Below are 24,580 nucleotides of genomic sequence, written 5' to 3' on the forward strand. Positions count from 1 at the left end.
AGAGGCAGCCGCGCGCTGGGCTGGGCTGGGCCACGCCGGGCTGTGGAGGCAAGGAGGCCCCGGCTGATGTGCCCTGGGGACCTGTCCCTCCTGGCCTGAGCCCGAGGAGACAGTGGCTTGTCCCACCAGCCCTCGCCTGGCCCCGCACGCTATGAAGGAGCTGCTAGGTTGCTCGCAGAGTGACCAGCACCCGCCCTGCTCCCACCCGCCTGCCAGGCACTCGCTCTTGTTTCTTTGGGTGGAAGCTGTGACATTTGGGATTCCTGATTGGAGCAAAACATTTTGGTGATGCGGTGCACAGACCCTGCAGGAAAAATCACCTGCTCTTGAGAGACATGAGCCCTCCTTGGACAGGGGTGGCACCGGGGGCCTTGGGCAAGGCAGGTGGGTGGAGAACCAGACCCCCGTCGTGGCCATAGAACGACTTCAGGGGTAGAGGAGGGCTCCAGGCATCCCCAGCGCCCGCCTGGGACCAACACGGGGTCTTGGGCCCTCGAGACCTCCTCTGCCTCTGCCCATCCAGCAAACAGAAGCGGAAGTGAGTGTGAGTGTGAGTGTGAGTGTGAGTGTGCCGGGGCCGCCTCCTGCTTCCGCCGGGGGTGGGGCAGGTATGGAAATAGCCAAGGCAGCGAGCACAGGCTCAGCAGTGGGGCTCCAGGGAAGAGGTCCGGCGAGGCGGGAGGAGGTCCTGCTGCAGCCCCCCGTAGTGAGGCCCCTCGTGGGGAACGCTCAGGGGCTGCCAAGGTGCTGGCACTGGCAGGCCTTCGATGCCATTCACGCATGGGGGAGGCGCCGCCCTCTGTTGGTTTGTGAATTAAATATGAAACTCACTTTGTACGATAACTTGAGAAGCAGAGACTAAAAAACAACCAAGATCCTGCAGGCGCAGGGGCCCTGTTTGCCCAGTGGCTCGGCCTCAGGACCGTCTGCAAGAGCCAAAAGCCGAGACATTCTGAGAGTCACTCCCACAGACTCGCACAGACCCGAACGCCCAGGGCGGCACCTCCACTTCGCTCCATAACCGTGGCAACCTCCACGCTGAGGGTGATGTTGGAGCGTCTTATTTCAGCAAAAAGAAGGCTTTCACTCTTTTCTGCCTGAGAGAACGGAGGGGTCAGCGTCTCCTCTCAGCCTGGGCCACGCCCACAAAGGGCTCGCACTGCCCTCAAGTTAAGTGTCATTGGACTAGGATTGTTTCAATCCCAAGATGACGTGGCCGCGGAGTCGGAGTGTTCAGTGTTAAAATGATGTCATTTCTTCGGGGCACAAGTCTGTGACCAGCGGCCGCTTCCCCTGCCTCCTGCCAGCTCCACGGCCACACAGCCAGGGCCCTCCCGTCGTGTTGGGGCAGGCAGCCCAAAATGAGGCCTGCTCCCCCCAGGGAGCCCCGCCTCTCTGTGCAGCTGGTCTTACGTCTTATGGGTAAGGAAGCCCTGGGGAGTCTTTCCCATCGTGAACTCTCCGTAAGCTCTGCCCGCTTCTGGGGTGAGGACCCAGCACGGAGGTGAAGGGCTGCACATTTGCAGGCCTCTCCGCCATGGATCATGGGGTGGCAGCGACTTAGAGACAAACCTGAGCCTGTGCCTCTTGTCCTCGCCGGAGCCTGGCCCCCACCACCAGTTCCTTGTAGCCACGTGATCTCTTACCATTCTTACACCTGCTGCCTCCCACCACCCAGAGGCCCTCAACTGTGGCTGACCGGGGCGTCAACCTCACGACCTCTTCCAGGGCCTCCCCAGCTCTGTCCCCGCCGAAACCCCCCACAACCCATCTGGGTGTTTGTGCGATGGCCCCCGCTTAGGAAAGAGTGGGGGACCCTGCCTGAGGCTCCCCCAGCTGTGGCCCCCGTGCCTTCTGCCTGCTTTGCGGTGAGGAAGCAGCTCTGGGGTCTCCCACGCACCCCTCCCTCTGGTCTGGGTCCCAGCTCCCCCAACCAGCGTCCAGACCTGGCTCTGGGCCCAAAGAGCCCACTTTTCAGAATTCTAAGAAAGCCGTTCTTTCCAGCAGCCAACCTGGCTCTGGCAAATCCCAAGCCCTCCAACACTCAGTCGGCTGCATCTGGTTTGCATTCAAGGAACCCTCGCTGTGTAGTGGCCGAGTGGTTCCAGGCAGGGTCCTCAGCCCATGCCAGGCACAGGGGAGGGCTCACTGTCGGCAGGCAGGGCCGGAGGGTGGAAGCTCCTGGCACCGTTGGGGCTGCCACTTCCGACAGACACACTTGTGAATGGGATGGAGAAGGGCAGGGGCTGCAGCAGTGCCTTGAGCCGGGATCCTGCTGCTAGCACCCTGGAGTCCCAGGAGACCCCTCAGGTCCGAGACCTCCCTCGGGTCCCCCCACAGTGTGGCCTGTGACCGACGACTTTGTTCTGCACGAGCCCCTACCCCAGCACGGTCCTGTATTGTTCCAGCATCTCCAGGCCCGAGGCCACTCACTGCACTCAGCTGTCACTCACTCACCAGCTGTCCCCAGTTGCCATTGCTGGGGACCCCCTTTCCATAATGGGGAGGAGGCTTCGGGAGCTGGGCCTGGGACTGACCCGGCTGCTGGGTCCCAGCTGGCATCCCCACTGCTGGGCACAGAGGATGTGGGGCCTGTCCCCGGCCTGTTGCGGCGGGGCCAGCCCAGGCCCTGCTAGACGCGCCCAATGGCTGGCATAATTACGCACCAGGAGCATCTCTAGGCTGGAGCCCGACGCTCACTGCACTTCCTGCCTGGAACATTCTGGCCACCCCCAGACACCCCCCCAACATGTGGTCACCTTTTTATCCTTCCTAAGGACCCCAACAATGCCAGCTTCCTGGGTTCCGTGTTTTTATAGTCCCACTCTCCAGTTCCAGAGTGAGCCCCTTGAGGGACCCGTGGGAGTTGGCCAGAGGTCAGTTGGGTGAAGGCTTAGAGGCACCCTCGTAGGCAGCCTGGTGGGCTGCACCCCATGGAGGTCACGGAGCCCCAGCCCCAGCCCCCGACAGAGCTTGGCCCCTCGAGGCGCAGCCTGGGGGCCCCTCTGAGACCCTGGGGTCCTGGCTCCGGCTCCTCCCCTCATCTCCCCACAAAGCCCCAAAGCCTCACTCACTCATGGAGGTTTTCACCCCCTCCCAGGATCCCAACAGGAGCTAACAAAGAGTTCTCCTGGCTGTTCCAAATCTGGAGGCACAGACGAGATTCTGCAGTGTGGACAACAGAAGACCAAGTGAGACGGGAGTGTGACCCCTTCCATGTCCAGACGCCACGTCGCGCCCTCCTGGCCCCCAATCTGGGCCTATGCCAGAGGTCTGCCGTGCCCCTCACAGCGCCACCCATTCCCCCATCATAGAAGCCCAGGTCCTAGCGGCCTGCGTGGGGCTGATGTCAGGACAGAACTGCCGAGGGGGACAATGGGAGAAGCAGTGAGACCAGGACCAAGGGTCGCCCGTCCCACTGGAAGGACCCAAGTGTGGACCAAGGACAGGCAGCATTCCTTCCAATGCTGGAGTCCATGAGCAACGGTCAGGGTGGCCGGGCTGTGCTCACCAGGTGTGCTGAGACCGGGGCTCTGGGGGAGCCACCGGTCCCTCAGAACAGCCACATCTGTGTCCCCTTTGCACAGCTGCACAACAGGAGCTCCTCTCAGCATCCACTGGGGGATGCCGGTGCCCTCAGGAGGACAGGCAGCCCCGCTGGGCACCTGGTGAGCACCGAGTCACCTGGTGGACCCCTCAAAGCCCACATCAGAGCCTGTCACTGTCATCCAGGAGGCTCCAAACAATAGAAATGACTGAAAAAAAAAAAGACAAAAATGAAAACTGACACACCAGCCTGTAATTTCAGGAGAGGCACAAGAGGGAGAGGCGCAGCAGTGGGAGAGGCACAGGGGTGGGAGAGGCACAGGGGCGGGAGAGGCCCAGCGGCGGGAGAGGCGCAGCGGTGGGAGAGGCGCAGGGGCGGGAGAGGCGCAGGGGCGGGAGAGGCGCAGAGGGGGAGAGAGGCGCAGTGGTGGGAGAGGCACAGCAGCGGTTACATAAGAAGGACGGTGCACGCAGGAGAAACGCGTGCCTTTGTTACAACTCTCAGGCAGGATTCTGCAAAGTCGTCTTTGACTGCTCCCTAAAATAGGCAGAGGAAAGAGGGGCCAAGGTTCCTTCACAAGCTGTGCCCCAAGGGAAGCCCGGGTTTCGTGGGCACAGAGGCCATGTCTGCCCTCCCAGAGCCCAGCCAAGGCCACCAGGACCCCCCCGCCACCAGGCACGCTCTGACACTGTGAAGCCCTCCAGGGCCTGGTCACCCATGTGCAGGGTGGCCAGAAAGGAGGGTCCTGCCGCGAGGGCCCTACAGACACAGCCAGAGGCTGAGACCCAGCACTTGCCTGCCAGGGCACCCCCAACCCCCCCAGCACGTCCAGGGATGTCAGGGAGCCCCCAGGAGAAGCCCCACCCACCCCTGTGGCCACGTGGGGCAGAGTCCAGGCCTGGAGGGCCACGGCTGCCCTGGCCTGTGCTGCCTCTGGCAGGATGACAGGGAGAGGTGCTGACCAGGAGAGGGGTCCCGAGTGGCTCTGGGGAGGCTGCACGAGGGACTCCTGCGCCATCCGCTGAATCTGGCTGCCAAGTCGCTGCCTCACCACGAGCCCCATGTCCACCTGGGGCTGAACCCCAGCTTGTGGGAGGGGAGACAGCGTGGACGGGATGGCCCTCCCTGTAGTGGGTGGTAGACACAGACCAGACATGAGGGCCCCGCACGTGCCCACCGCCTGCTGCCCTGGGAGGGGACGCGTTTCTGAGAGGGCCTCTGGCTGCATTCCTGCAGAGACATTCCAGGCGTGTTACAGAATTCCACAAAAGGACAAAGCCCTGTCGGTTCTGAAAAGATGTGAAATTATGTCAGCTGCGGAAGAGGGACTCGGTTTAATCAACGTGGCCGTGACTTTGCCCAGCCACACAGGAGAATTCCACAGGAACGGTGGGGGTGGCACTGGCCCCAGAAATCCTGATTCCATGCTTCGTGATAGGAAAACGTCGTCACCCAAGCCCCATCAGCCCGGGACGGGGTCCATCAGCCCAACCACAGGCACAAGTGTGCACGGCGACCTTGTGTGTCATTGCTCGGTGGTGGCTGTCGGCATCCAAGCTCCTCCTCCCTCCTCGGCTCCGAGAAAAATGGGCTTAATTAAGACTTCTGTGATTAGTCATTTAATTAGTCATTAGGCCAACACAGATGGAGTCAATTAATTTTTTTTTACTTGAAAAGATCGTGGATGCTCCACAGCCCACAGAGTCCCTTCCTGGCTCTATCTCCAGTGACCACAGAGCGTCCTACACAGGCCTTCATCCCCTTTGAAAGGCCACCGGTGGGGACAGGCCAGCACCTGGGCTCCTCACCTGTCCCAGGCCCAGAGGACGCAGGACACTGACCCGTTCCTCCCTTGTCTGCCACGAAGAGGTGACAGGAGCCAGGAGAATGGCCTTGGAGCCAGCAGCTGCCACTGGTGCCTGGAGACACATGGGGCGAGAGCCTGGCCACCCACTGACCCTGTCGGGGTTGGCTGGGTCCGAACAGGGACAGGACTCGGGGCGGCAATGTGTCCTTTCTCTGAGCGTGAGTCCTGGCCAGCACACTGTGGCCAGTAAGGGGCAGGCCTGGCCAGCAAAGCAGCCTGTGACTCGAAGCCCAGGTGGGGAGGCCTGTGCTGCTGGCTTGCCCAGCCGAGGGGTGCAGATAGAGGAGGCACAGAGAAGCCCAGCAACCACCCCCACCCTGGCCCCAAGATGGGCAAATGGGCAGTTCCCATGGGCACAGGCCAGGGTCCCGCCTCACCCGGAGCTCACCCCTCACCCGGAACTCCCCCCAGTCCTCTCCTGGGCACGCTGGTCTCCGCCATAAACACACAGACACAGCCCAGCAGCCCAGCCTGCCCCTTGGCCTGAGCCTGGCCTGCTCACGGCTGGTGCCATCTCTGAGTATTCTTGCCAGTGCCTCCTCCATGCTGCACCTGTACGGGGCCCAGCCCAGTGGGGCCTTGGGGAACACGATCTGAAATAGACCCTCAACAGACCCAAAGGGGCCCACGTGATGCGGTGGAGACCCTGGCCTGCTCGGCTCACCTGCCCACCCTCCCCAAGAGCTCTGCCTCCTCTCTGGGCCTTGCCACCTGCTGACCCCGTGGCCAGGAGGCCCCACTCAGCCCAGCCCCTCCATCCCCAGGGAAGGCCCCCAGGAGACCCACTGGGCAGTGGGTTTCAGGCTGCACCTGGCTGTGGTCCTCATGGGACCTGGCCCCAGGGTGGGGGATTGGTGTCCAGCAGGCTGGGGGCTGGGCCCCCAGGGATGACAGCTCCCAAGACAATGGGATCAGCTGCAGGGAGGGCACTGGGCAGCTGGGGGCACCAGGGTCCTCAGTAAGCGGCACCAGGTGCCCTGGCCCCACTGCTGGAAGCGCCTTCAGGTGGGAATTCAGCCACGAGAGAAAGGGATTGACTGGGTTCTTCTTCAGAAACTTTTAAAGGTTGAAAAATGAGCCTTGTCTTGTCCAAGCAGAGATACTAAGCCAAAGCAGGTGTGAGGGCCAGGCGGGAACAGCTGGGCCTGCAGATGTGCCCAGCGCTTAGCGGGGATGTGGAATGATAACCCCACAGCAGACAGAGGGGCTGAGGCAGGGCGGCCGTTAACTCTTCGCACGCCCACACCGGCAAGGGCCCACAGGTGAACAGGCTCCCCCAAACAGGGAACACCCCTCAGGCTTTCCAAGGCCTAAGGCTGACCGCCCACTGGGGACAGGGCACCTGGGTGTCCACAGTGGTCACCTCCCCAAGGCTTGGGGCCAAGAATCCAAGCTCTGACCTTCTTCGACCTGGGAAAGCAGTCACAAAACCACCGTCATCTCCCTGGGCTGCGGACGCCTGCAGGTGCAGAGGGGCCTCCCTGGGAGGGTTCCCTCGGCAATGTGGCCCCCAGTTCCTAGGCCCAGTCTGGGGGCAAGAGGCCTCCCTGGTGCCGGCACGTTCTCCGGGTGCTCCATGGGGCAGGACACACAGGCTGTGCTCTCCGGGAGAGGAGCTGGGGCTGGCATCTGCACCCGTCTGTGCCTGTGCCTGGGGCTGTTACAGAAAGCACTGGACCCTGGCTCTCATTTCTTGGGGTTACTAAGGAGGTGACGGCAGTTTCCAAGCTGGCCCCAGATCTGTGGCCAAGGGCCCTGATTTTCAGACTTTCCCAGGGGCTCCCAGGGCTGCAGAAAGCTGCAGAGTATGCCTCCTGCGCAGCAGGCAGCGGGAGCCTGGGCCCTTCTCTGAAAGTCGCACCCCCCCACCTCCAGGTGACAGGTTCCTCCCGATTGTGTCTTCCTTGGCTCTTGCTTCACTGGCTCCCGGCACATCCTGGTGGCCCTAGAGGCCACGTAGAACCCCAGAGCTGGGCAAAATCTCCTGCCCCTTGTCACCAGGATCTGCCTGGACTCTCTGACTCCCAGGCATGGCCCCTGACTGCACCAGTGGGCGCCCTTCTCCAGGAGCCCAGACACCGGGCCAGGCTGCAGGAAGGGGTCCCCTGGGCCTCACACCCCTGCCTCAAACCGCCCTCCCTGGCCGGGCATCAGACTGGCCTCAGGCCCAGCTCTAACTTCCTGCCCAGGTAAGGGCACTCCAAAGCCGTGCATGAGGAGCATGTCCACGTCATGGGCTGGAAGACCGAGGACAGCAAAGGCCGGGCCTAGGCGCGAAGGAGCAGGTCCGGGTAGACAGGGTCAAGGGCCACAGGCTGCCAGAGCTCCCTTGCTCGGCCTGCACTCGGCCAAGGCCTCTCTGACGCCGCTCCCTGGAGCTCTGCTCAGTGGCTCGCTGCTGTCTGCACACAGAAGCCTGTGACGGGCTCCTTGGGAGGCCTCTTGGCTTCTCGGAGCATCTGGCCTGGGAAGGTGCAGTGAGGGGGGTTGCCAAGGCCAGGAGCTCACGGGGGGACGCCGAGGCGCGATGCGGGGATGCCGAGGCGCGATGCGGGGATGCCGAGGCGCGATGCGGGGATGCTGAGGCGCGATGCGGGGATGCCGAGGTGCGATGCGGGGATGCCGAGGCGCGATGTGGGGATGCTGAGGCGCAATGTGGGGATGCCGAGGCGCGATGTGGGGATGCCGAGGCACGATGCAGGGCCTCAGGGAAGCAGCCCTCTCCCGTCAGGGCAGCCATTTCAGTCAACGGGCCATTCTGGTCACCGCCAGAGGCACGGGCAAGAGGAGGGAGCCAGGTGCAGCACCTTGTTGGCCTTGCAGAGGTGGTGTTGCCTGCCCACCATGCCTGCCCCTCCTTATGGCCCTTCGCCTGTGCCGCCTCGTCCACCTCATCCCGTCTGTGCTTCTAAAAGCCGCACAGGCCACTCGCAGCCGTCCACAGCCTCTGGGCCTGGTGACAGCGATGGAGCCTCTGCAGCCTGGACACCGCCCGCTGTGTTTCAGTGTTTCTGTGTTTCTGTGTTTCTCTGTGTTTCTGTGTTTCTCTGTGTCTGTGTTTCTGTGTGTGTCTCTGTGTCTCTGTGTTTCTGTGTTTCTGTGTTTGTTTCTGTTTTTGTGTGTTTCTATGTGTTTCTGTGTTTCTCTGTCTGTGTTTCTATGTTTCTGTGTTTCTGTGTGTTTCTGTGTTTCTCTGTGTTTCTGTTTCTCTGTGTCTGTGTTTCTGTGTTTGTTTCTGTGTTTATGTGTTTATGTATGTTTCTGTGTGTTTCTGTGTTTGTGTGTTTCTGTGTTTGTTTCTGTGTGTTTCTGTGTTTCTGTCTCTGTGTTTCTGTGTGGGTGCCGGTGTGTCCACAGCACAAGTCTGTGGGGGCAACACAGGCCTCAGACGTTCAGCACTGCAGAACAGCCACACACAGACTCTGGGTGAGGCCCGGGCTGCTGTGTCTTTACCCTGGTCCCCAGACACCAACCCTGACGGGGAGGCCGAGACTGCCAGGCCGATGCCGGGCCAGGCCTCCGAAGGTCAGGAGGGAGCAGGATGTGTCTGTGCGGTGGTGGCAGCTGCTGCCTCGGGCAGAACTGGCAGGAGATGGTGCCGGGTGGTGCAGACCTACTGGGGCCTGCAGAGGGCAGCCAGTGCCAGGGCCGTCATGGCCAGCGCATGAGGGACGGGAGTGAGGGGCCGGCACCCGCATGAAGGTGCAGTCCCAGGCACGCAGTGGGTTCCCAGACGCCCTACCAGTCCACTGCCCAGGGCTCCTGCACCACCTCCCCATGTGCGGTCTCTGCGGACACTGGCCTCGGGCCTTCTCGCCATCTGTGGGGCACCGATGCCTGTGAATCCGCACCGCCTCCTCCCTAGGCCGAGACTCCCGAGCTCCTTGCTGGCTCTGCCCCTGTTTTCTCAAAGCCCTGGGGGTTCTGTAAAAACTCTCAGGATTCCTGTAATCCTGCTTCTTTCTCTAAGGCTGGCAGCCTGGCAGACTAGTTCTTCTCAGTGCTGAATTATGTACCCCGCTTCCCCTCCTCGCCCGCACTCCTGTGTCTTACATGGGTCCTGGGGTCCAGCAAAGCCTATTCTCCCCACTCAAAATGAAGTCATTTCAAAGTCTTGTCTTTCATTCTTTTTCACCCAGTTGCTGCCTGTAGGATTTAAGTTTGTCGACGGGTAGGAACCTGGAGAGTCAAGGAGCCCTTGGCTCTCTCCCAGCTCTGGGTGGGCTGTTGACCCCCTTGAGCCACGAATGACAGGAACTGGCCAGCCACAGCGGGCAGGGCGGCAGGAGGAGGCTGCGGGACGGTGCCAGCCCAGCAGGCTTCCCCAGGCCCATTGGATGGGTGATTCCGGACACAGCCCAGCCTGGTGCACCTGGGGCTTCACCCAGAAAGAACATCTCAGCTGGGCGCAGTGGCTCGTGCCAGTAATCCCAACACTTTAGGAAGCCGAGGTGGGAGGACCATTTGAGCCCAGGAGTTTGAGACCAGCCTGGGCAACATAGTGAGACCCCATCCCCACACAAAAAAATTTAAAAATTAGCTGGGCACGATGGCACGTGCCTGTAGTCTTAGCTACTTGGGAGGTTGAGGCTGCAGTGAGCCATGATCAGGCCACAGCACTCCAGCCTGGGCAACAGAGTGAGATCCTGTCTCTATTGCCAAAAAAAAAGAAAAAAATCAACAAAAGCCAGGTGCAGTGATCCCCGCACTTTGGGAAGCGGAGGTGGAAGGACTCTCCTGGGCCCAGGAGTTTCAGACCAACCTGGGCAACATAGTGAGACCTCGTCTCTAAAATTTTTTTTAATTATCTGGGCATGGTGGCACACCCCTGTGGTCCCATGGGCATGGTGGCACACCCCTGTGGTCCCATGGGCATGGTGGCACACCCCTGTGGTCCCAGCTCCTTGGAAGGCTAAGGCGAGGGGATTGCTTGCTTGAGCCCAGGAGTTGGAGGCTGCAGTGAGCCGCTGCACTCTAGCCTGGGTCACAGAGCCAGACTCTATCTAGAGAAAGAAAGGACAGAGAGAGACACACACAGAGAGAGAGAGAGAGAGAGAAGAGAGAGAGAGAGGAAGAAGGAACAAGAGAGAAAAGAAGAAAGAAAAGAAAGAAGGAAGGAAGGGAAGGAAGGAAGGAAGGGAAGGAAAGGGGAGAGAAAGAAGAAAGTAAGATATATTTCCAAAGTGCATCTCACTGCCTAGGGAGGAGGGTGGGTGTCTACACGGAGCCAGCCCCTCGTCCCTACAGCAGGAGCATCAGAGGCACCTGCCGGGCAGCCCAGCTTCCTCACGTGCAGGGACTGCCTCCTCCCCACCGGGGCCACGGCCACGGCCACATCCTCAGGGCCCACCTGCTCCCCTGACCCAGATCCTGCCTGGCCATGGCCCCGCCCCAGCCCGTGGGTGCCCTGAGGCGCTGTCCAGGCAGGAGGAACAGGCCCATCACTTGCTGCAGATCAGAAAACCTGGTGGGTGGTGGGCCCCCCCAACGACTGCCTCCGGGCAGGTGCTGCACCCCTCAGGGAGCCAGGGCAGTGAGTGTCTCCACGGGGAGGCACCGACAGGACCCCTGGGCCCCTCCCATCCTCACTGCTACCTCTCGTTTCCCAGCCATGGCACTCCCAGGTGACAGGTGACACGGGGCCTCTGTCCCTCCGAGGGGACACTGTACCCCCACCGGGCCTCCTGGTCCCTCTTGCTGAGACTTCCGCCGTTCCTAAGTCACTCCCTGCAGGCTCCAGCATTGCTATCTCTCAGGGGCTCAGGGTCTTTCCCAGCCTCCAGGATCTTCTCAGCTGCACCCTGGGAGGCCTTTGCCTTGTCAAAAGCCTGTAGAAATGGGGTGGTCGGTCCCACTCCTGCTCCAAGGCCATAAGCACATCAAGAATTTAGACAAAGAGGACTTGCACAGGGCAGCCCACGGTTCCGAGGGGCAGAGAGCTGGGTGCAGGCCGCCAGAGGACTCTCCCCGTCCTGCCCATGGCCCCGAGGTGGGGTTTGCAGGCCTCTGCTGTGCTGGGGCCCTGAATCCACCCTGGAGCCACTAGCCCTGGTTCAGGTCAGGGATGCCATGTCGTGGGGGCCCAGGTAGGGCATTTAGGAGCCTTGCTGTGTTGTCTCCACAGGCCTGAGGGGAGAGTAATGGAGGAGCCGGCTGCGGCAGCATACCCAGGTAGGTGGACAGGGCCCAAGTCCATCGCCGGTTGCGCCGCTTTCTGGAGAGGCGAGAGGCCGCAGCCCAGGGCTGGAGGTGGGGTTGGGGGAACTCGGCCCGGGGCCCCCAGAGGCAGGTGGCAGTGGGTGGGGGACTGGGGAGCAGCCGGGCCCTCCCAGGGACCTGAATGTGAAGGGGGCTGGTGGCTTGGGGGCTGGGGACGGTCCAGAAAGATTTGAAGCTGGGCCGACACAGCCCTTGATGTGGGGAATGTCCTAGAAAGGAGGAAGCCACGGGGGCAGGGAGCACGGGGGCGCAGAGGCCTTGGGGACCAAGGGGAGCCAAGGGGAGCTGAGGGGCAGCTGTCAAGGCCCACAGTGGCTGAATCATGAGGAGCTGCTCCCCAGCAAGGCCGGCTGCAGGGCCTGGTGGGCCTGGGCTGGGCGGAAGGCTCCTCCCGGCGTGGGGGCTGCTGTGGGGACAGCGAGGAGGGGTGCAGCGAGGGCCTGGAGAAGGCTCAGGTGCAGACCCTCAGCCGTGGGGCCTCCTCCAGTCGCCCCAGTCCTGGGACTCAGCCCCACAGCCTAGGCCTGGCATCCCCCTCCAAGCCAGAGGAGCCGAATGCCAGGGCACCTCAGCTACACAGAGGCTTGGACCCCTAGCAGGGCCTGGGCGCCACGGTTGACTGGCTGCCTGACAGAGAACAGAGCCTCTCTGTCACCTGGGCCAACATGAATGACCCTTCCTCTAGTGTCTCTGGGGTTCTGGCTGGAGAGCCACAGGCTGGAAGGTCTGGGCCAACTGCTCACTGGGTCTGGATGCCACCATGGAGCTGCCTCTGGCGCAGCAGGAGAACAAGCAGAGCCACCCTGGTGGTGGGGACGGCACCCGTGTGGCCGGGGCTGTAGCCAGTGAGGCCTTGGTGACGGGAGGGACCAGAGTCCTGGGCGGCGTCCCCCGTGGTCCCACAGCAGCCCTCACACCATCGACTGGGCCACCGTGTCCCGGCCATCCAAGGAAGGGCAGGTGGGTGAGCGTGGGAGGCAGGGACATCTCCGCAGTGACAGGAATCGGCTGGGTCCTGGCATCTGTGCGCAGCCGCTCGGCCAGGGTTTATGTGCTCAGCAGAGACAGCTCGGGGGGTGAGGAGCGAAGGGAGACCCGATTCAGGGGCCACTTGGGGCTAAGCCATGTATGTATGGCCGAGACCCCAAGTGAGAGCTGGCCCAGGGCTAGGTCACGTGGCCGTCGAGGCCCGGCCTGCCATACGGTGGCCACCAGCCAGACCCCTTCCCGCCCGCCCTTCCCATCCGCCGGGACGCCAGCCTCAGGAGTGGGGTCAGATGGGGCCTGTGGCCGGGCTCCTCAGCCACTGCCCACTGAGCTCTCGGCCCCCCGGCCAGCGCCTTGGCCGCCGCTGGTACAGCTGGATTCCTGGGAACACCTAGAAACCGGGCTGCTTGGAAACACGGTGGCGTTGCCATGTGGGGCTCTTCGCCCGCCAGGGAGGCTGTCCCTGGTGCCCGGCGCTGTGGCCCACACCCGCCAGGTTGCAGAACGTGTGTCCCCCTGGCGAGGCCCCCCAGAACCGTGGTTTTTTTTCTAAAGGAACTGACTCGGGGCCAAGCACATTCCTCCTGGCCCCCGAGGCTCGCTCTTGTCCAGCCCTGGGAACGCATAGGCGGCCGAGCCCTCGGCCTGGCCGGAGGAGGCCGCCGCTCTGCGAGGGGAGCGCTGTTTTCCAGGCCGGCGTCTGGAATGTTGCTCTGCCTTGCGGTGTGAGCCGACTCCTGCCCCCATTTCAGCTGCGGCCGCATTCCTGGTGTGAGCCCGGGCCAGCCGAGGCGCTTTTTCCACGCTCCGGTGCCAGCCCCGGCAGGCTCAGGGGAGGGGAGAGGACTGTTTCTATGGCAACCTCACTTTTTGTTATTTCTTATTTTCTTTTTTATGGTTTCTCCAACTTTGAAGCTCTCCAGACAGTTTGCAGACTGTGAAAGGAAAAGTACTTTTCCTTCTCTGCGGAGTCCCCCCAGCAGGGCCGCCCTCCAGCCCCACCCAGAGAGCCCCAGCGCGGGTGTGGGGAAGGGGCCGGGGCGGGGGCTTCAAAAGCAAACCAGACACACCATGCCTTCAGAGGGTTCCTTATTTTAAAAACAGTTTATGGAGAAAATGAATTATTTTTCTCCTAAAAAAGTAGGAAAGTATTTGCAAAAGAATCCTCCAGGGACCCGCAGCCAGGTCAGCAGCAGGGGCTTGAGAGCGGCCACCACCAGAGGGTCGCGTCCGTCCTTGCCAGCCTCCAAGCCGGAGGCCATAGCTGGGCTGTGGCCTGAGGTCAGAGGTGGTTTCCTTTACCCAAAATTAGTTTATTCACCTACGCTGACTGTGTGTCCAGCCCCTCAGGACCGGTCCAGTGGCCGGTCCTATGGTTACAGTGCCAAGAATCCCAGAACCCAGGCAGAGACGACCAGGGTCGGGGGCACAGGGGCCAGTGGGCACATGAGCAGTGGGCAGTGGGCTGAGGCCAGGGAGAGGAAGGGACAGGAGCCTGCTGAGGACCAGCCCAGCCCGCCCCTTGCAGGGGAGTACGTGCTCACGATCCGCGACGTGACCACCCCGCCATTCCTGGGGCACAGGCTGCCCCCTGCCTTCAAACACCTGCGGGTCGTAGCGAAGAGGGCTGGCCAGCCACCCCATGTCCTGGAAAAAGGCCCTGAAGCCTCAAGCGGCTGGCAGGTCGCCCACAGCTGCACCCCAGAGCCACCAGCGCCTTGGTGAGGCCCTGTGTCCACAGAAGGCCACCTCAGTGTGAACGGAAGGAAACGCTGCCTCTGCTTGTGGGACTCTGCTCCCCGATTCTCCAGAGCCCCGCAGCTGCCGGCTTGAATAAAATGCTCAGTGTCAGCTATGGAGGGCACTGCTCCTTGGGCCCCACGCCAGTAGCAAGGCCCTCCCCATGCACCCACACACTCACGGGCAAGGCAGCAGGACTGGGGCCCACGTCCTTGCTCACTGCTGTGGCCCCCGATCTGCGCAGAGCCCTGGGAAGCCTGGGGGCTCAGGCGGGACACATGGGATGGCTCGTCTCAGTGCCTCAAGGCCAGGCCTGTGGCAGTATCCCAGGCACCCTTCGAGGCCAGCACGTCTGTCCCACCCACACTGTTCCCAGGCCCAGCCGCGGTCGGTGCCGGAATTCCCTGCCAGGCTGGGGCTGAGAAGGAGGGTCCCTGTCTCCCTGCCACAGAGCTCTGCAGTGAAGCCCAGCCAGCCAACCCCATGGCCTCTGCCTGGCACTACCCACTCCAGGCAATCCTGCCCGCAGGACGGGCTCCCATGGCAAGAGGCAGGAAGCATGCAATCAGCTCTGCTGACCAGGTGTCCTGCCTGCCTGACGCCTCCACCCCGCACTGACCAGGGAGGATGGTCAGGGACATTTTACAGCTGCCTCTGGAGGGCCCCTCAGCCAGAGAGGGGCCAGAAGGTCATTGGGGAGGGGGCACTGAGATGGCCCATGGGCAGCCAGCTACTCGGTCAGCACAGAAGGTGGCCACTGCAGAGACCCTGCCTCCTGGCCCCGCCGCGCCTGCCCTGGCCCCTGGCTTCACCCCGCCCACCTGGGGCCTGTGCAGCTTGGCTGGTCTCACCCTCTGTCCTCCCAGCGCTGGGCAGGGAGCCAGCCTCCTCAGGCCCTTGCTCTCCTGGCGGCCCCTCAGACCCGCCGCCGTCCTTGCAGCCCACCCTCTCACAAGACCACCGTTTGGAGCCCTGGGGAGGGGGCGTCCAGGGCCTAGCCCCAGCCCCACACCAGACCCGTGCCCCCGATGTGTCCCTCATGCTGCTGTCCCCGGCTCTCCCACGACTAGCACCGACCTCCTTGCATTGCGGCCAGACCCACCCTCCCACCGTCCAGGCGCACTTCCCTGGGAGCACACCATCTTCCCAGGCCAGCTGCGGCCGGGGCGTCTCTCCAGACCTGCACAGGGAGCTGCTTCTGCTCGGCGGAAGGAGGCTGTGGACAGAGGAGCTGCATTCACAGCAGTGCAGGAACCTAGGGCAGCCCCTGGGCACACAGGGTGAAGATCCACCCAGAAGCTGGGGTGCTCCACAGTGGGGGGCCCTGGGGAGCTCTCAGGGAAAGCCTGGGTGGGGCCAGGTTGGGCTCAGCGTGGTGGATGCACTGAAGGCAGCCTGCTGCCCAGGGGCAGAGGGGCGGGCTGGGGGGCATTGCAGGGAGGAACCAGACCAGATCATGGGGTGCTGGGTCCCCCATCCTTGGAGGTGACAAGCTGGAGGCCACTAGAGCTGCAGCAAGGGGACCCTTCCTCTGCCAGGGCAGAGTGTTCCCAAGGCCCCCTGGTTCTGAGCTCTGCAATTTGGAGGCCGAGCGCATGTGGGGGGCTCTGGCATCCCCAAAGTTTCCCCAGATACCCAGGCGTCCATTTCAGACAGGAAGGCAGGCAGCCACCCTCCCGCACCTTCTAGAAGCCCAGAGCCAGTGGCAAGGCTGCGTCTCCCAGCTGCGGCCATCCTCGAGGCCCCCAGAGCCCAGGGTGGCTTCGTCACAGCCACGGCTCCAGCCTCTGGTCCCTGGAGCCTGTGAGCGCCTGGCGGTTCTGACACTGCCCCTTACCCTGGGGGTTGGCTATGCCCGTCGAAAGGGAGGCTCCTGGCCTGTCTGGCTTGCTCTGACCTGGGTCACCTGCCTCCCAGGAGGCCAGGCCGACATCGGCCAGACCGGGCCCACAGACGAGCCCCTGTGAAGGGCAGACATCACTGCGTCACGCTGACCCTGATCACTGCGTGTGAGCGGCGCTCACCTGGGCCTGCCCCTGACGTCTAGCAAATTGCTCTGTAGCTTTTTTTCACTTCAGGATGAAACCACATTTGTGTCAGAAGAAAAACAGAAAATGATGTTTCAATTTAGAGAGAAAAAAATTGCTGGGAACAGCAGCAGCTGCTGGGTTTCCAGTGTGTTGAGCGGCGTCCTCTGGGATTTAATTCCCAGTCAGCAGCCTTGGCTTTCAAAGTCACAAAACCCACGACGGGAAATCCAGGGCTGTTTTCTCCACACGGGGGCGGCGGGTGTGGGGGTCTGCACCTCGGGGGCTCCTCTGCGGCTGACAGGTGCATCTTGCCGCCCATCGAGGCTGACTTTTCTGTAAGCTCTCTACAAACACAGAAGCCCGGGGCCGTCAGCTTCCTTGGTTATCACAGGAAAACCCCGGGCAGGCATCAGTGTCCCCTGCACTTGCTGCCGGGGCCACTGAGGGCCCAAGAAGGTGGCCAGGTGGCTACCTGGCCGTGCTCCTCTCCCCATGCCCCACCCACCAGGACGGGCCCTGGGGACCCTGGGAAGGAGCAGAGAGCCGTGGCTTCCTAGGGCTGCTGGTGCCTCTCTGGCCAGCATGCCTGGGAGCTAACGGGCAGCCAGCTTTGGAGAGACACAGCGCCTGGGCCTCGCCTGGACTCCCGCCCCGGCCCCACTCACCCTACTCCTCACACCACATCCCAAAGTTAAAATACGCAGGAAATTTGAATTGTTTAAAAAAAAAAAAAAAAAAACAGCTCGGGGAGAGAGGCTCTGTGGAGACAGCCATGTGGCCACAGACACTGCTCTGGAGGGCTGGACGTGGGGTGAGGAGCCGGGCAGGAGAGGGAGGGACTGCAGGGTGCAGCATCCAGAGACCAGGAGTGGCGAGGCGGCCGCAGGCCAGGCAACACCCAGGGACAGTGACCCTCCCCTCGGACTCTGTTCAGGCAGCCCACCATGGGGACAGTCCTCAGGACGGGCCACAGAACACAAGGCCTCCCGCGTCCCTTCACCCTGGCTTCTGGGTCTGCCAGTCCCCATGGCTCTGGGGAGGCCACAGAGACTGGCCCGTCTGTCTGGTCCAGCTGACCTCTTCGGCAGAGTCCCAGGACCCTTGCTCTCCCGGGGTGTGGAGGAAGACCCTGGAAGGAGGACCCAGAGCCCCCCACACGCATCTCCCGCCAGCACACACCCCCGCTCCGGGGCGTGCCCCTCCCCCGTGAAAGATCCTTCCCCATCGCCTGCCCCATGCTGGCCGGAACCAGTCCCTGAGTGCCGAGCCCCGGGCGGGGTCAAGTGGAAGGATGGGGGCCCATGGGCTGGCCTCGGCTCGCCTGCCCCTGCTCACTGGGGCTGCATCTGGGACTAGGCACTGATTCCCGGGCACCGGCCTCACACCCGGCATTGGAGCCTCAGTGAGTGGACAGACTTGCTGCAGGCCGAGCAGCGTCACTGAGCTGAGGGCGCGGGCCGGGGGCAGATGTGTCCCCAAAGGCCTTGGAGCAAGTGGTGACAGCCACCAGCCCTGCCCACGGCAGCCATGGTCTCCCAGGCTTCCCAGGCTCTCCTCTGCGTGTCAGGGGGAGGGCGGGCAGCTCTCAGTGCTGGAGGTGGAAACACACCGGCTTTGGGGCCAGGGTGATCATGCCATGTGACCGTCTGACTGCCAACACAGCGGGACATGAGCTGGGCTGAGGCCTCCTCCCAGGCTGGGCAGGGGCTCTGTTGGGCTCCTCCGGACCGGGTAGGGGCTATGTCTGCCTCTGGCCTGCAGACCACGGCCTACTGGTGCCACCCCTGGAAACCTGAGGCCAGGGGCCAGGTGGAGGCTCTCTGGCAAGCTCATAAACACAGTGTGGAGGTGGAGGTGGAGCCCCCAACCCCAGCCAGCCCCGTCTCCTGCCCCAGGAAGAGTCCCGGGGAGACAGGTCCAGGTCCCAGCCCCGCCCCCCTCCCTGTGCCCCTCCTGTTCCTTTGACCTCCAGACAAGGGAGCAGTGGCCGTTCCTCCTTCCCTCCCACCCGTGGTTACCAAGCGAAGATGACACTGAAAGAGCATCAAGCCAGTTGCTGCCATGGAAGATGGAGTCTGTGAGCCAGAGAGAGACAGAGATACACAGAGGCAGAGACACAGAGAGAGAGAGAGTCAGAGAGACACACAGAGAGGTAGAGAGACGGGGTAGGGATTGTGGGGGGATGCCTGCCTCATCCCTTCAGCAGGGCCTCAGCCAGGACACCCTCCAGACCATGCCCAGGCCCCTTTGGCATTAGCAGAGGACAATGTAGCCAGGCCACAGCCAGGAACCAGACAGGACCCACCTGACCTGTGTCCCCCTCCCAAAGCCTCTCCCTCTTCGCTCCTGGTGCCTAGTGGGGTGTCGAGACCAGCTGTGCAGAGCAGCTCCTCGCAGGCAGGCCTTCCTGGAGGACCAGGTGCCCAGCCCCATAGGCAGGTTCCTGCACAGCCTGGCCTTCCCTGGGAGCCTCAGGCCTAGGCCGAGTAAGCCAGGAGTCACTGGGCCTGTGGGCTGGCTCAGCAAGACCACAGCTCAGCGAACTGCGCTCAGGGCTGACAACAGACCCATCAGCCCCTTCCTGTCCTGCCTCCAAGCCCAGGGGCAGCCAGCAAAGGTCAGGCCCAGGGCCTCCCGGATGACAGAGCCCCCAGCTGGGGCTTGCAAGGAGAGCTGCCAGGCCCAGGGCTGCCGGCCCTTCATCGAGCCTTGGGGAGTCCGCCTGGGGCCAGGGTGGCGCCTGGCTGCCCTCTTGCCCCCAACTTGGCCTCTGGCGGTGGCACTCGTGAAAATGCTGGACACTCCTTCTCCTAGTACTTCCACCTCCCGCCCACGGCAACCAGAGCCAGGAGCCAGGCTGTGGGGGCTCCAAACACAGCTCCAGGGCCAGTGGGGCCTCCTCAGTCTGTGGGGCCGCCTTCCTGAGGACCCATGGGAAACAGAGGTAGCTGCCCACACCAGCCCCCCAGCCTCCTTGGCTCCTGAGGTCCACCACAGCCAGGGAGGGGCCCCCAACAAGGGTCCAGGCCCTGCCCACCCCTGCCTTACAGCCCAGGAGTCCCCAGGGGCAGGCCAGGACTCAGCCCCAGCTCTCTCTGCCCCTGCTCCCAGCTGCCCAGCCCATTGGCTGCTCCCTGGAAACCCCTCAGACTGCACCTTCTTGGCTCCCCAGTGGCCTCAGGGAACCAGCAGCCGTCCTCCTGCCTATCCCCAGCCAGGCTCACTCCTGGAGACCCTGTCTGGATGTCCCAGACCTGACCCCACAGGGTCCTCATCCACCAACACGTCAAGCATGTCCCCTGCTAGCGCCCCACCTTCCGGCTTCCATCTGGGGACAGGAGAGAGGACACGGCGTGGGCTCCACGGTCCTGCCCAGGCAGAGAGAGGCAGGCTGAGCGCCACGGGGCTGCTGTACCCCTAATGGGGTTAGTGGGAGGGGAGGCTCGGTGCCTGGGAACCTGAGGGCATTTCCTTCCACAGAGCTCCAAGCAGAAGCGGCCTGGGGCGCAGCCAGGCTCCCTGCCAGGAGGGCGGGTTTCAGGCCCACAGCTCAGAGCATGGGTGGGTCCCTGGGCTGATGGCCCAGGATAGGAGGCCAGGCCTGCAGGGAGCCAGGGGGCAGGTGAGGAGGAGAAACAGCTCTAAGGGGCAGGTCTTGGCGACGCTGTCTGTGTCTCATGGTCTCCTGTGGTTAGATCCACCAAGTCCCCCAGCTCCCTGCGGGTTGTGGCGAGTGGGCTCACGGAGAGGGGGTGGCCTGCGCCCACTTCCCCAGCAACGACTTGGCGGCTGGGGCCTGCGGGCCGGGATGGGGGGGTGGTGGTTCTTCGCGGGAACGGACCCCCAACTGAGCAGAACAGGGAGGCCGCGCCCCAGAGAGAAAAGCACCCGAACCCGCCAGGCTGGGACCTTCCGGGAGCGCAGGGTTGGCAGGGACCCCCTCACCCCGAGCCCGGCCGAGCTGCAGTTCCCTCTTCCACCGCTGGGGGTCGCGCCGCGCCCCCCACCCCCCCAACCCACCGCCCCCACCATGCCGCGGGCGGTGAAACCCGTGAAACGCGCGCCGCCTCCGCGGGGCCTGGGGTGGGGAAGGGAGGACGAGTGGGGGAAGAGGGGTACGGGGCGAAAGGGGGAACGGAGGGGGGCGCTTCCTGCCGCCGCCGTGCCTCCCGCAGCGGCCTCTGGGGGCGGCAGCGCCCACCGACGGGAGGAGCCGCAGCCTCTGAGACCCGGGCACTTAGCCCGCCGGTTCGGGGGAAATTCCCACCTCGGGAGCCGCACCCGACGCTGCAGGAAGCTCCCAGGTCCTCCCGTCCCGTCCCCCAGCCCGGGCCTGCTGCTCGGACCAGCCTCCCCCAGGCCGGAAGCCCCCGCCCCACCCCGCCGGAATCCGAGGCGCTGGCCGCGAATCTGGGGGGCGCCGCCCCGGACGGCAGGGAGGGTGGGGGGAGCGGAAGAGGCGGCGGGGGGGGGAAACTGAGGCTGCGGGGGGTAAACTGAGGCTGCGGGGCTGCCCCTCCGCGTGGGGAAGTGGGGCCCGGCGCGCTCCGCCTGACTCGGGGCCCCCAGTGTCCCCGGACCGGGAACGGAACGCGCGTCGGGGAGGCCGCCCGGCCCTGAGGACGCGGCGCGGGGCCCGGGACGTGCACCCCTTCCCACCCCCCCAGCGCGGCTTCCGGCCCGGGCGAAGGAGAGGGATTGGGAAGGTTTCGGAGCCGGCGCTGAAATTCCTGGGTAGTTCCTCCGCCACCGCCCTTCCCCCGTGAGGCCGGCCTCCGACCGGGCCTCTCCAGGTTGAGGGGCAGGCCCTGGCCTGGAGCCAGAAACAGGATTTCCCTGGATGCCAGGATAGCGCCAGGGCCGGGGCCCCACTGCGGGTTTTCTGTCCTGCGCACCACGCACGGGGCGCAGGATGGGGTAGGGGGGCCCAGAGCCTTGGTCTGTAAGACCCTCAGCGGCCAGCGCAGGTCGGTGGTCATTTCAGAGTTCCGGCCACTGTCCTGTGCAGGAGTGACCCTGGAGGCCGCCTTGGTTTGGCCTGGGGGGATTCTAAACACGGAGGGGCCAAAACCGAGACCCGAGAGACCCCGGCCTAAACCTGACCCAGTGCTGGCCACACCAGCCACCGCCCTCCTCACATCCCTGGGATCACAGAATGGGACAGCCTCCCCCCCCACATCCCCCCAGGCCCTGGCGAGGGCAGCTCCTCCGACGCTACAGCCTTTTTCCTAGGACTGTTTTTCCTTAGAAACAGGAAGCTGGGGCGTGGGCCTCATGTCCCTCGGGTCCAGGCCCCACCAGGGGCAGGGCAGAGTGGGGCTGGACCACAGGGCACACAGCACCTTGCCCAGCTCCTGCCCCAGGGTGGGCACAGCAGGGCATAGGGCGGTATCCATCGGGGACTGGTGGCCTGGCCTAAGCTGGGCATAGCACCAACCAGGGTCATTTCACCCAGCCGGGGCATCTCCGTGAGGGAGGACACACAGAGCTTCATCGTCTGTCCCTGGCAAACAGTGGCTCTGATTCCTGCTTGCCCTCCACCCAGACCCCAGCCTGGCCAGGCCCACCTTGCAGGAAGGGCCAGAAGGTTCCGACAGCAGAGAGGGGGACAGGGCTGTCAGGGAGAATCTGGCAGGGCAAGGCCAGGGTGGCAGCAGCTGGCACTGGCCAGGGTACACGGGACCCTCCAGGGTCCAGGGCTGGTGGCCTGCCCAGCCCCCACTAAGGCTTCTAGACGGCCTTCGACCCTCCACACCCCTGGGCTCTGGTTCTAGGTCTGGAGGGCACCCCACCCTGGTTTCTGGGCTGAGCTGGGCAGCCAGGAGCCCACCCTTCCAAGCCAGCCACTTGTATCTCCACAGGGCCTGGGTACTTGGCACCCCTATAACTAAGAGTGTCCTTGGGACAGCTGCAGGGAGGGGCAGGAGACTGGGAGACACTGCTGCCTGGGCTGACTGAGGGAGCCCCTGCCTCCAGCCCCCACCTCCCCACCTCCCCATGGTTCCCTGTCCCTGGAAGTTTCTGGAACAGGCCTTCTTTGCGGCAGAAGCCATTGAGGCCGAGCCTGGGCTGCACTTCTTGCCAGTAAGAGCTGCCAGGCCCGGCCATGGGAGAGAAAGGTCCGTTCCCAGCCCGGCCGGACACCTGGCCCAGCACAGGACACTGCAAAGACAAGCCAGGCTGGCCAGGCTGCCCCTGCCGGTCCTCACCCGCAGCGGGGCCACCTGCTCCAGGGCTGGGTGCCCCAGCCATTAAGGCCCCCACCCACCTGGCACAGGCCAGGCACAGATGGCCATGTGCGTCACTGAGACTGGGGGGTGGCAGGGCTGGGCGGGCATCCAGTCCCCAAATGTTCTGTCCTCACCCCCTCCCCAGGGTCCGCTGTGGGTGGGGTAGACAGGGCAGTTTCTGTGGGGAGGGTATGGACCCCCCCAGGGCCAACACATCAGGGTCACGACCCCACCCTTTCCGGAGGGCAGACGGCCCTGGCCTGGGGGCGTCCCTGTGGGCTCCACACCTCCTTGCAGGGGAGGCTGTGTGGGCTCCGTGGGGTCTGAGGCTGGGTCGCCTGGAGCAGGACCAGCAGCTGTGCAGAGGCTACGAGAACAGAGTGGGTGGGGGCTGCCTCTTCCTGGCCAGAAGGAAGTGGGGGAGTCAGAGCAGGTGATGGGGCGTGGGGGTGGCCAGGCCTGGGCCAGGATGGGGTCGGAGTCTGGGCCTGTGGGCTGGGGCAATGGGTAGAGCCCCTCATACAGCCATGAGGGGGCGTCCAGCTTGGGGGCTCCTGACCATGCCCTCGGAGCATTGCGCTGGGGCAGGAGGGCGGGTTGGGGGTGAGGTGAGGGAGGAGCCAGGTCCCCGCCCTGGCTTAGGGGCTGGGGCCGGACACGCTGGGCTGAACCAGTGGCTGCAGTAACTGGTCAGCAGTCTCCACTCCCCACCGAGGAGGTGCCTGCCGCTGCCTCCCCAGACAAGGCCAGGCTGCTCAGCCGCTGTCAGCCCCCTTCACCACAGGGTGGTGGGTGAAGGCTGGCAGGACTGTGGCTCCAGGAGGAGGGGGAGACCAGCACAGCTGAGACCCAAGGGTGGCCTAAGGACAGCTGTTGGTGACTGAGGCAGAAATGAAATGGGTGGGGCACAGAGTGGGGCAGAAACTAGGGAGGTAGGGGAACCCCCATCCCCTTCCCTGAGCTCATTTTCCCCAGACCCCAGCTCTTGGGGGCTTGGAAACAGGCACTGCCAGGAACAGGGGTACTGGGAGCTGCCCTTCCAGGGAGCTGAGGCTGGAGGACTAACCCGTGGTCCCTGCAGAGGCCCAGGCAGGTGTGAATGCTGAGAGTCCTGAGCCTGAGGATGCAGAGGTAGGGTGGGGAGGGCCATCCCTCTCCCCCCACCTCTGCCCTCCCCTGGCACGGAGGCAGGAAGCTTCTCCCACCCAGGCCTCCTGTCCCCCAGTGCTCAGGAGACCCCTGGACCCCTTTGGAACAGCTTTGGGAAGAGGGTTCTGACCCTGGGGGACAGCTGGCCTGGCTCAGCAGGTGGCCAGAGCCCTTTAAAGCTCTAAAGTTTATACCCAAAGGTAAACACCAAAGAGAAGCCTGGGGCAGCTTGGGGAACAACTGAGCCCAGAGCACCGCCCTCCCTGCCCCCGTGTGGCTGCTGGAGGCAGTGCCTTTGAGCCTCCGGGAGGGCCGTCATCAAGCGCGCTGCCGTGCTCAGCTCCGAGACAGCGTGCCCACGTGGCCACAGGGACGGCCCTCGAGGCCCACCCAGGACCTCTGCCCAGCCCTTCCCCAACTCCTCCCCACTGCACTGGACCCCAGACTGGGGCTCTGTGCTCACAACTGACTCAGTCTCAGGGTCCTGCCAGCGGCACTCTGGAGCCGCCCATCCTCTGCCCCCCAGAACATGCAAGTGCCCAGGACCAGCCCACACCCACTCCTGCTGTGGCCCATGTTCCCCTCGGCCCACGCCCCAGCCCACTGCCCCCAACACCCAGGGGCCGAGCCTGGATGGGGAAGCCAGGCCCACGTGGAGTGGGTGTTTTGAGGCCTGCTGGGGTGGGCCTGTGTGGTCTAGAGGCCACCCTGTACCCCCTCCGTGGGGACTCTATGGACCCTTTGGGGCCCTGGGCAGGGAAGGAAGTCCCTATGTGGCAGTGAGGGGAGGGCCAGGTCTGCTCTAGCCCCA

At 63.9% G+C, this 24,580-nt stretch overlaps 1 protein-coding gene across 6 annotated transcripts in view; it reads left to right on the plus strand.

Moving 5' to 3' along the window:
- MORN1 (MORN repeat containing 1) overlaps positions 1-14,471 on the plus strand; it is a 74,387-nt gene extending 59,916 nt beyond the window's left edge. For 2 of the 6 annotated variants that reach the window (XM_063632058.1, XM_063632059.1), the window contains 2 exons: positions 11,539-11,585; positions 13,765-14,471. In XM_063632058.1, coding sequence (XP_063488128.1) covers positions 11,539-11,585; positions 13,765-14,345 — 628 coding nt within the window. In that variant the 3' untranslated portion in view covers positions 14,346-14,471. Of the gene's footprint in view, positions 1-3,100; positions 3,775-11,538; positions 11,586-13,535 lie in introns of those variants that run through there. The other 4 variants (XM_055262582.2, XM_063632060.1, XM_063632062.1 and 1 more) reach the window with 3 other exon arrangements.
- The last annotated feature ends 10,109 nt before the right edge of the window (positions 14,472-24,580 follow it).

The sequence above is a fragment of the Symphalangus syndactylus genome, chromosome 22 (genome assembly GCF_028878055.3).
Source record: "Symphalangus syndactylus isolate Jambi chromosome 22, NHGRI_mSymSyn1-v2.1_pri, whole genome shotgun sequence".
Classification (NCBI taxonomy): domain Eukaryota; kingdom Metazoa; phylum Chordata; class Mammalia; order Primates; family Hylobatidae; genus Symphalangus; species Symphalangus syndactylus.